At 27.2% G+C, this 12,845-nt stretch overlaps 1 protein-coding gene across 1 annotated transcript; it reads right to left on the minus strand.

Annotated features, from left to right (window-relative positions):
* Positions 1-1,972: 1,972 nt before the first annotated feature.
* Positions 1,973-7,384, minus strand: LOC122500677 (glycine-rich cell wall structural protein 1.8-like). The gene is made up of 5 exons (XM_043609729.1): positions 7,191-7,384; positions 6,064-6,408; positions 4,319-5,194; positions 3,335-4,093; positions 1,973-2,907 (listed from the first exon to the last, which is right to left on the minus strand). The coding sequence occupies exons 1-5, from the start codon at positions 7,255-7,257 to the stop codon at positions 2,705-2,707; spliced, it is 2,250 nt and encodes a 749-aa protein (XP_043465664.1). The 5' UTR covers positions 7,258-7,384; the 3' UTR covers positions 1,973-2,704.
* Positions 7,385-12,845: the final 5,461 nt, after the last annotated feature.

Here is a 12,845-nt window from a genome sequence, read left to right on the forward strand (position 1 = left end):
AAGATTTTAAATAGCTGTAATTTTCTTCCTTTTGCTCTTTTTAACTTATGTCACACCTACACTCACATGTACTATACCTATTCTATCCATTTTTATTTTCTTCTTTTTTACTATTTTTATTTTTATTACTATTCCTATTGTTATGTTAATTAAAATTCCATCTATATCCTCAAATTGTGTAATTTATTATAGTAAAAAAATCCTAAACTCAGTAATTGGATTTTTTCTTCTATACTCTGCTCCTTTGAGGAATCACCGGTATTTTACATTTTTCGAAACAGTAAATAATAACCGATACATAAAATAACTTTTATATTTTTTCACAGAAATGTTATTATATAAAAAATTTTTTATCAATGTTCATTTATAATTGTTTATAATGTTCATTTATAATTCTTTGCGGAGAATCTTCATTATGGATCAGTATAATTAATTTTTAGTTTACAATACTTGAGATAGAAATTTATTGAAAAATATTTTTAGAAAACAATTAAAAAATTTTTTTCGGATAAAAATTGCAGATTCTATTCTATAATATAGAAAAAAATAGTTTATAAAAAGTAGACTATTGCAACTGTATGAATGCAGTTGCACAATTCACAAGTTTGGTACATCTAATTTGTGGCGAAAGAAAACAAAAAGAAAGGAAATTCTCTTACGCCTTGAGCACTTTCGTAAACTTGTTAAACAAGATAAAATTACCTAATATATTTCCAACGGGAATTCCCCAATGTTACATATATATGCATATAAAATCATATATATATATATATATATATATATATATGTACAAAGGAAATTAATTTAAACCTCACCTTAAAGCCACTCCCTTTTTTTCTTCAAAACTCATATAGCGCACAATAGTTCACAATACACTTACACCATTGAAATAAAAATATCGTTTACATACAAAAATAAAAGAATCAAAAAATTAAATTTCTAAAATTTTTAAAATTATTAAAAACAATTTAACCATTTACACAAAAAACTAAACTGTTAAAGTCGCTTACGACCCACGTTGTTAAAGCAACATTGAAAACAAAAAAATTGTTGACTTTTTTTTTATTTTTTACGAAATTTTATTATTTATGGTACTTTCTAAAAAAACAAATATCAATTTTCAAGAAAAAAACATAAAACTTGCAAAATTTATTTATTGTTAAATTGACCACCATTCATAATATAAAAGTTTTAAAATAAAAATATCATTTAAAAATATTATTGTTGATATAATTTTTTATACGTTCTACTAAAAAGAAAAGACTATAGTTATTATAAAATAGCGTAATCTTCTATCTTTCAAATATTTTTATTTGAAGGCCAAGTTAGGGTTCAAGTTCGTCCACGAGGCTAGCATCAAATTTTTTTTTTTTATGAACCAAAGACAAAGATTATATCATAATCATATGGCTATATTACTGCGTCGTCATTTTACTCTTAAAATTGAAAACAAATTTCATCAAATTTTCATCGAATTTCTGGGTAAAATATTATTTAACTTTCAAAATTTTAAGAAACTTATTTACACTTATGTAACTTAACAATAATAATGATATTTTTATTTCATACTTAGAATTATGTAGAGAAAGGTTAAAATTTGAAAATAGTTAATATTTGAAATACAAATATTTCAAAATTCGAATTTTCTGAGTGTTATTCTTTTTCAAAAATCGATGAAGCAAATATTTGATTTTGAAAGTTGAAGCATTTTTGTATTTATTGAAGTAAATTTTTTTAAATTCGTGCAATATATTTTGTTCACCGTTTTCTTGAAAGTATTAAATAAACACTAAAGTGTATCAACTTAATAACAAAAATTTATATCAATTTTTAATTTGATCCACATTTTTGGTATCAATTTGTTGCAATTTGATATTGTTCAGTTAACAATGTTTATAAAATATCAAAAAAAAAAAAAAAAAAATAGAAGAAGGAAATAAATGTATAGAGAAAATAAATTCAAAGTCACTCCTGATAGTTGAAAATTATGAAAATTTATTTACTTGTAAGACAATGATACAATGTGAGTGATTGCGCAAGAAATGCATCGAATGATGGACACAGATAAAGAAGCGCAATGATATAGACGGAAATTCCGGAAAAGTATTGTGAATGATGCAGTAATGATTATTAAAAATTGCGCATAACTTAAATTATACAGATTTCTAGTAAATAAATTAATTATATAAAAAAAACAAGTGCTTTATAGAAAAATACACTCGTGACGTCTGGTAATCGAGTCCTACAACTGTTTTTCTCATTAAAATCAGTAAAAATTGGGAAACATTTTTTTTTAAATACACAGTAAATGATTTCCATAAAGAAACACACTCTACTTGTTCCTATTTACAAGACTAAAAATTTCTTTATCGAAATCAACATAATTATATATACAAACATACATTACATCAGACACACACATTTCATTATGTACTCTATGACTCACTTTTCATTTTCACAATTTTTTTTTTAAAGCTAATTATTAATATTTATGTCTATCATTATTTTGTTAGATGTTCATCCCATATCGGTCTTTTTTTCTATTTTGAATAAAAGAAACTGTCTGGCAAAATAGGTAAAGATCGATGTCTGCAGATCATACGGAAAATGGCATTTAGAAGAAATCACAAATCTTTTTCAAGAAAACTTTATCAGTACTTAGAAATGTGTATTGTGTTCCTATGAGGACAAATTAGAAAAAAAATCAGTCAGTGAAAATCAAACCATCTCTCGCGTTTATTGTGGCCGTTGCTGAGGCGGAACTTTTTGATCCAATGTTACCACCAAATCCTCCGGCATTGCTTGAAGCGTCGGCTTTCGCATTTGCATTTGCATTTCCAAAACCGTGAGACGAACCTGCAGCATGTGCATTTGCATTCGCTGATGATTGACCTCCAAGATTGCCGCCTATTGAGAAATTTGAATAATTCGAAAAATTTATTTTCCTGACGCATTTAAAAACATTGTAAGTTGATAATTGCATACGAATTAGCTAATTAATGGTTGATAATGAGAAATGATAAAACCGTTTAACTTAATTAGAGACATTTTACATATTTTGCTATTCAAGAGATTTTCATATTTTCGAATCGAATTGCATTTTTGAAACTTGAATTTTAGGAGATTCTAATTAGGAGTTGCAATCATAAACTACGTAGCTTTTTGTTTTGGAAATTTTAACTCCCTAATTTTGTCACGTAGCCTTTTTTTTCTGGTCGTAGCAAATAGTTTGACCATCTTCTCTCTTGAAGTGCTACGTAGTTTATGGAGGACCCCAAAGTATCCAAAAAGGGATAAATATTGTTTGTGGTTGCGTAAAAGAATTTTTATTTACCTTGATAGGGAGGAATTTCGTTATTGTGAAAACCAGATCCACCAGCATTGGCATTGGCATTCGCATTAGATCCTCCGAATCCTCCGTTTCCACCATATCCACCAGCACCAGAATTAGCATTAGCATTGGAATTAGCATTAGATCCACCGAATCCTCCATTTCCACCATATCCACCAGCATTGGCATTGGCATCAGCTTTAGCATTAGCATTAGAAGAACCGCCTCCAAAAACTTGAATAGGGGAACCTGGTTGATAATAAGCTGACGGATGCCCAGCACCTCCTTGAGCACCTGCTTGAGCATTGGCATCAGCTTTGGCATTAGAGTACGATCCACCGTATCCTCCGGATTGATGACCATAATTTTGTGGTCCATAGTTACCGTAATACCCTTGACCGGCATTTGAATTTCCAGCATTGGCATTGGCGTCAGCATGTGCATTTGAAGAGCCACCGACGTTAATTTCAAGTGGACCTACTCCATGATAACCTGGTTGATGATAAACTCCTCCTGGGAATCCTCCGTGATTATTGGAATTAGCATTCGCATTGGCATTGGCGTTAGCGTTGGCATTTGAACCACCGTATCCTCCGTGACCGTAACCGTGATTGTGTCCTGAGTGACCATGACCGTAGCCTCCTTGTCCGTAACCTCCATGTCCGTATCCTCCATGACCATATCCGCCTTGACCATATCCACCTTGACCGTATCCATGATTGTGTCCTCCGTGACCGTACCCACCTTGACCGTATCCACCACCTAAATGACGAAAATCATAACAAATATTAAAATTTTCGGAAAAGTTCAAAATTTGTTGGCGCATTGAATTCATGAATGGGGGTAGATGGATATTCGAATAAATTAATCTGCACTTTCGCACCGAAATTTCGACAATCGTTTCTGAATTCACAATTATGTGTAAATGATTATGTTCTTTATGATTCTTTTGTCGTCTTCTTTTTAAACTACAAACAAATTACTGACCTTGGTGTTTAGTTGGCTCTTCTTCAATGACAACAATAATAGGTTGAGTCTGTTTTTTTGGAGGTTGTGGGACAAATTGAGGACGTTGATAATTAGTTTGATGATTGTTTGATCCTTGAGGAACCTCTTGTACGACTACAAGAATCGTTTCATCCGGACCTTTATTTCCTCCGTTACCAGTGCCCTTATTAAATGAATGAGCATTCGCATTAGCATTTGCATTTGAATTGCTATTTGGCAGTTGTTGGATAATTAAACCACCGTTTCCAGAATTTTGATAACCCCCAGGTTTAGTATTGTAATTTCCATTTGTATTGGCGTTGGAATTTGTATTGGCATTAGCATTAGCATTTGAATTTGCATGCGAAGATCCTCCATAACCATTTGAATTTGGTAATTGTTGAACAATTAACCCTCCGTTTCCGGAATTATGATAACCACCAGGTTTAGTATTATAATTTCCATTTGTATTGGCGTTGGAATTTGCATTGGCATCAGCATTTGCATTTGAATTGCTATTTGGCAGTTGTTGGATAATTAAACCACCATTTCCAGAATTGTGATAACCGCCAGGTTTCGTATTGGAACTTCCATGTGTATTAGCGTTGGAATTTGCATCTGCATTTGCATTCGAAGATCCTCCATAACCATTTGAATTTGGTAATTGTTCAACAATTAACCCTCCGTTTCCGGAATTATCATAACCCCCTGGTTTCATATTGTAATTTCCATGGGTATTAGCGTTGGAATTTGCATTTGCATTTGCATTTGCATTCGAGGATCCTCCATAACCACCAGATGTGTTCGGATTTGGCAATTGCTGAACTATCAAACCTCCGTTTCCGGAATTATAATCTCCTGGTTTGTTCTGATATCCTGCAAATCACACAATTTTCTCTTGCTATCCGAACTGTTTTTCTTTGAGATTCGGTGTTAATTTCACAACACAAAAGTAGAACATACAGAAGGCATTCAAGATCATAGAAAATCTCTTTTAATAAACAATGTCCTGCATTAATGAAGAAAAAGGCTGTACCGAACAATTTCGTAAAAATTGTACAAAAGTTTGTAGAAATTCACAACATAAAAGTAGAACATACAAAAAGCATTCGAGATCATAGAAAACATTTATGAATAAACAATGTCCATTAATGAAGAATCGAGAAAAATACTGTACCAAACCATTCAACATAAGAATTTGATTAAATTTTATTGGAAAAATTTTGTCTCTGCATTTTTTACAGTACCTAGCTTTCTCCAAAATTAAAATTTTCACAAACAAACAAACATCAATAAACATTTTTTCAAATTTAATACTACAAGAATCAAACACTACCACAGTATATTATGAGATATTACAAAGTGTTGCAGCTGAAATTTACACCAAATAAGATACAATAATCCATTTTTGAATTAATTTTTTTTGCATAACATTTCGAAACAGTTTTGTAACTATTCCAGAAAAAATTTGTAAGTACACATGTGCTAACATAAAAATGACAGTGAAAACGATTGAAATTGTGCAATAACTATTAACCTACAAAGAAATTGCGGTGCGAATGAAGAATTGCAGATTATAGATAACACTGAGGAAGCGATTTTTAATCAACATAAGAAACCAAAGAAATTAAAAAACAAAACAAATGGAAGTATTCTGAATTTATTTTCAAGGTTTCATCAAGGTGTCAGTAATACAATAAAAATAATATATAGTTTTAATATTTAAAAAGGCGGCTCTTGTTTACCTTGAGCTGCAGCATTGGCATTGGCGGAAGCTTGAGCATTGGAGTTACCGCCGGCGTAACCTCCTGGACCACCAAACCCTCCATTTTGAGCATTTGCATTGGAATTTGCATTCGCAACTGCAGAACCACCTCCAGCACCAGCTTGTGCTTTTGCTGAAGATGATGTTAGCGATGTGCTAAATCCAATCGGTCCAAGATTAAAGGATGTTCCCAAGCTCTTCGATTCGGAAGATGCACTCGCACCGGCATCGTTCTTTTTTCCACCGAAAAGTCCAAAATGATCCAAACTTGCGAGCTTCTCTCTAGCACGTTCCCGATGAGAACTCAAAATATCGCCCAAAAGACCTAATTAAAGAGCAATTTTTGTTTTTTAATTTTTATAAAATAGTTTCCTTTCTTACTTTTTTATTTCCTTTTCCCAAAAATTTTACTATTAACTTTATTGCATCAAATTGAGGGTTCCAATCAAAGAACCGATTATAAGTTTTTGAGACTCAAAATTCTCGAACTCTAAATAAAAATAGAATTTAAAATTTCAATTTCTTGAGAACATTTCGTATTTGTTTAAAGATTACCAAATTGTTTCTCAAAAAATTGGGATTAAAAACAGTTTCATTTTTGCCTTACAGGGCAATGATTTTGAGTTTAAAAAAATTATAAACGGTTCTTTGATTGGGACCCTTAATTGCAACGAATTGATACCAAAAATGTGGATCCAAATAAAAAATTTATCTAAATTTTTGGCAACATTTTGATCCACTTTCGTATCAATTTAATACTATCAAGAAAACAGTGTTGTACTCATTTTAACAAGGAGTAAAATTTGAGGTATTAAAAAGTGTTGCAGCTTAAATTTACAACAAAGAAGTTAAAAATAATCCCTTTTTTGAATTAATTTTTTCTGTACGGCAAAACTTGGTCTCTAAATCAAAATCAAATCCTTAGAACTAAAAATAATTCTTCGGTGGATTATGTTAATCCTCCGATGGATTGTTTTGATCCTTGAAATGAATTAAAATATTACAGATTATTTTACCCCATTATTGGGTGTTAAATACACCCTATATTTTTCGCTAAATTTACTAAGTTCTTTAAGAAAAAAACAAAGAGCATTAATTAAAAATTACCATGTGCAAAAGTATGATCCACAAGTAGAAGAGTAAACACTAACACGAACCACTTAACAGATACCATGATTGACACTCAAAAAACTTCTTAACAGATATTAACAGATTTCTTTGTTCTTTTTTCCTTTTTTTGTTATTAATGAGTATTTGTTTTAACGAAGATACAAAACAGACTGAAGCTCAGAGTTTAGTCAAGATCTTTATATACGATTCATGAATGACGCATTCGATGGAAAAGTAATGAACCATTTGGTTCTTTTTTTCTCTGAAATTTTTCAAAATTTTTAAAATTGAAATAATTTTTTTCTCTTTGCTAGCATACCTAGTGGAGTAAATTTTCAACAATCGTAAATAATAATTTACAATTTTTTTTTATTTTCAACGATTTAGTGTTGATTTTTTATTTTGAGAAATTGACAAAACTATTACGAGTCACTTTTGACGGTCACACATATCCCGTTCACTTTATTGATGAAGCACTTCGTATTTTTTCGATCTTGGGGAACCCACCGTGAATATAGTGACTAATTACTGAAAATTAGGCACGTCACGAGTTTCTAAATAAATTGATTAATTTTCCATGAAATCAATTAATATCATTATTCGTGGATTTCGTTTTTTTTTCAAAATATAGTGATTTATTCTTTTAATTATAATATAAAGAAAATTGTACGTAAAAATACGGGTAATTTTATTAATTTGTATAATTTAAGTGAGTTTCATTGTTTACGGTATTTTATTACCAAAAACTTTTTATTATATTTTATATAATATAATATATTATATTATATGTTTTATATAATATAAATAATTACAATTCCTCAATAGCACAAAATAAATTCCAGGAATGTGAATGGAATATTTTTTGCTTTTGAAAAATATAGTGTAAAAAATATTGTTTATTATTAATTATTTATTGTTATATTATAGAATATATACAATTAATCATTAAATTTATTATAATAATATATTGTTTATTAATAATTAATATTAATAATAATATTCATACAGAACGGAATATTCTATTCACATTACTGGAATATTTCATTCCAAAAAGATATTCTATCTTTATTTTAGGAATATTAAAATTGGAATATTTTTCTTAAGAATATTATAATTTAGGAATCTAGAATGTTCTTTTGGAATAATGTGGGAATATTCCATTGGAATTTTATAAAAATATTTTATTATTATTAGTAGTAGTAGTAGTATTTTTTGATATAATAATCAATTTTCTTGGCATTTAAATAAATTATTAATTTATAATATTTTCAACTAGAAAAGTTGGGAATTTGAAAAGTAATATTCCAAAGAAATATTCCTATTTAGATGTGTAATAAAAATTATTATAATATTGAATTATTTATTATTCCTATATAATATTCCAATGTAATATTCCTACTATACTCCAATCACAATAATCAAATGGAATATTCCTACATTACAAAAGAACGTTTTAAATAAAAATTCCGAAGTTCAAACATTTTAATATTCCTATAATATGGATGAAATATTCCAGGAATGTGAATGGAATATTGTGAGCCAATAGTGAATATTATTTATTATTAAATTTTTTATTATATTAATTATTATTAATTTAATAGTTGAAACATTGTACAATATAAAAACATTTTTTAAAAAAAATGAATCCAAAAAAACCAAATAAAATGGGACTTTGTTTTTTATGCGTAAAACAATAATAGGAAATCACTAAAAATAAATATATTCCACACTTTTTTTATTAAATTGTTAAAGATGTTTCAGGGTCATAAATATTTAATTGTTAGATTATTTTTTTTCACTGATTATATTAGTTGTTTTGAAACCAGTTTTTTATTCTCTCAATCAGAAAAGATTTTTAGTATTTTTCTTTTAATCGCACTTTTTTCATAGTATACTTTCGAGATATCAAAAAATATAAATTAAGAAGTCTCGCTAAATTTTGAGATTAATAACTTACTCTTAGAACTGTATAATTTAAAATTTTTTTTACTGTTTGAAATTTATTTAAAATTCAAAGTATACCTGTAAAATAATCTTTAAGAAAAAAAAACTAGTTCCGCAGAGGTATTTTGAAATAAACAATCAATAATATTTCTAAGAATATAAATAACGCAATTGAAGGTAAAAAAATGACGATGAGAGATTCATGATGGATCGTAAAATAATAATGTAACTATATTTAAATAAATATAAAGGAAGAGATTATTTTTCCTAAAATCGTAAAAATAATTAAAAATATATGTTAGATAACTAGGATAAAATTTTGAAAATAATTTTGAAATATAATTTTAAATACTTGTTTTTTTAGAGAAAGTTACGAAAAAGATAATTTTATTTGCCTCTAAAATCAATATAAAAAATTGTTCGATGATTTTTCCTTTCAATTAAAAGATTAAAAGCAAGTTTCCTTTTAAGAGGAACGTCATTTGGTGCAAGCTTTTATTGTTTTGTAATCGTCAGATGTGCTCTGAATTTTATTAAAAGATATGTTTCAATTATAAATTCAGTTAACGTTCGTTTATGAACATATCCTGCTTCTTATTGAAATTTATTTTAAAACAGTTTCAACAAGATAATTAAGATTGTAAATTTGTAACACATTGTTCAAATTGAATAATAAAAAAGTAATTTTATTTTTTCGTTACTAAAAATTTTAATTTAATCCAGATGGTATTTACTAGTGAATTAAGTGTATAAATATTTACACGAATTAAATAATAATTTTTGTTGAATTCAAATATTTCAACAAAAATTAAAATAAATATATTTCAGTCAAATATTTATATAATAATATTTGAACCAATATTTTATTCCTAAAATTTAAATGAAATATTCCAAAAGAATATTCTCAATGTTAGAATCGAATTTTCTAGGAATGTGAATGGAATATTTTATTGGAACATTGGGAATATATCCTTGGAATATTTTATCCACCTTTCAGAAATATTAAAACTTCCGACTTTTGGAATATTCTTTTGAAATAATGTAGGAATATTCCTACATTATTTCAAAGGAATATTCCAAAGGTCGGAAATTTTAATATTTCTAAATGAGAATGCAAAATTAGCACCAAAAAATGTTGTGGTCAGATTTGAATTTTATTTCCTTGAAGCAAAAAAAAAAAAAAATTCTCAAAAGTCGTGTATAAAGGCGGATTGAAAAAAAATCCTTATCCTATCCTTGTAATGCGATAAATAATTAAAATATATGTTTATTCGTAGAAATGACAATTCACTGGTCAATGATAATATAGTGAAACGGATTTATTTCATAATATCACGTCGTTTCATGGTCCTGTACGCGTATTCAGTGGGAATTTACCATTTCCGTTTCGCAGAAAAATTTAATAGAACTCAAAATAGTAATTTATAAATAATTCACACCCGTTAAAGGACAAATGTATTTTTACATTTTTTCATTTCGAAAATTTGTTTTTTTTCTTATTCATCAAAACTCTTAGGAATTCACAAAGTGTCCTGCGCTTGTTCATTTATTACGCTTGCAGAAATAAGATACAGTGAAATAAAATTTATTGGATTCAAATAATAATCGATTACTTGTCTATTATAAAAGTTAATATTTACTTGAATCAAATAATTTTTATTTGAGTCAATTAAATGGTCCAATTCATATTTGCTTTAAATACTGAAATTATTGGTTCAAATACTATTTAATTAATTTAAATGAAAATTATTTGATTCAAGTAAATATTTATATTTGATAATAGACAAGGAATCGGTTATTTGAATGAAATCAATTTTTTTCAGCGTATATTTGTGACTCAGAGCCTACAAAATTTTTTATTTGTTTCAAATAATATTTTATTTGGTCCAAATGAAATTTTTTTGGTTTAAATAATATTTTATTTGATTCAAATGAAATTTTATTTAGTATAATAATATTTTATTTGTTATAATAATATTTTATTTGGTATAATAATATTTTAATTGGTTCAAACGAAATTTTATTGGGTTTAAATACTATTTTATTTGGTTCAAATAAAAATTTTATTTGTGTCGAAAAAATATTTTATTTAAAACAAAATGACCCTGAAGTTAGTGTCGACGCTCAGCGTCAAAAACTATTATTTACTCTCTAAATTTGAATTGGTAAAAATTTTTACCAATTTGACTGACTTTTTGCTTTTGAAATGTACTAAATTTTACTAATAAATAGTAATTTTTACTAATTTATTAGTAAAATTTACTAATTAAAAATCTAAAAATCAGTCACTAATTTTTTATGCTGAGCGTCGACGCTCACTTCAGGGACATTAAAAAAATAAACAATTTAGTAGCTTTTGAAACAAATATACTTTTATTTAACTGAAATTATAATTTGATTTAAATAAAATTTGTCTCATCGTGTAAAATTACTGAAAAATAATTTTTTTTTTATCGAAACATTATTTTTTATACAAAAGGTATTTTGGGTTTTCGAAAATTCAAACTACTGAAGCCCATACTAGCAGATTCGTGTTGAAATTGCAAAATTCTCATTCTCCTGAAAAACGATTCGTTCCGGTTCTTCAAGGTCAGGTTCAATGACTGAGAACAACGGTTCAATGACTGAGAATAGCGTTCTAACAAAGCGAAATAATCAAAAAGAGAAAAAAAAACAATCGAGAAATTATTAGACTTATATATATATGTGCGTCTACATTTACCTGCGCGTTATTCACAAGATTGATTACTTTCGTTAAAACTTTTTATTAAAACTTATTTATTATTTTTTATTATACTTTTATTATCTTTTTTACTATACAATTTTAGTTTTAATAAATACAAAATATATAAACTTTGCACTGAAAAAAAAATTATTCGATTCAAATAACCGATTAATTGACTATTATCAATTAAATATTTTCTTGAATCAAATAATATTTATTGGAGTCAATTAAATGGTATTCGAACCAATAATAATTTTAATATTTGAAGCAAAAATATGAATTGAACCATTCAATTGACTCCAATAAATTTTATTTTATTTAATTAAATATTTAATTGATAATAGTCAATTAATTGGTTATTTGAATCAAATAAATTTTTTTCTCAGTGCCAGTGTATAAACTTCTGGATTTGTTATATAATTTATTCCGTATAAATTAATTTTATGCGTGTACATTCTTTTTTTGGGGGTAATAAATTTATAACTTCTGTCTCAAGAGCAAGTTATACGTGGGAAATACCTTTAATTTTAATCCGGGAATCCCCTGCGGACAGAGCCAATATTCAAGATTGGGAAAATGCATTTATTTCTGAGAAAAGGATTATCTCATTTTACATTTGACCTTTATATTTATTCATATACTACTGTAACAATTAGATCTTAAATAGAAATTTATTTATTCATTCATTCATCACGTTCACACATACATAAGGACGTGATTTTCTGCACGAAATGAATTTTAAATGCTTGTTGAGTAAGCCACAATATGTAAACACTCAGTAAAAAAATGTGTTTGTTTAGAAAAAGTAATACAGTAAGTAACTAGTAAATATTTTTTGTTTTTTCAAATTAATAATTTATTATTTTATAAATAAATATTAAACAATCAAATATTCTTATTTATTTATCTATTTGAATAAATTTATTATTATTATTATTATTTATTATTTTATAAATAAATATTAAGCAATAAAATATTTTTAT

Source organism: Leptopilina heterotoma, unplaced genomic scaffold, assembly GCF_015476425.1.
Source record: "Leptopilina heterotoma isolate Lh14 unplaced genomic scaffold, ASM1547642v1 Lhet_19, whole genome shotgun sequence".
In the NCBI taxonomy this organism is placed as follows: domain Eukaryota; kingdom Metazoa; phylum Arthropoda; class Insecta; order Hymenoptera; family Figitidae; genus Leptopilina; species Leptopilina heterotoma.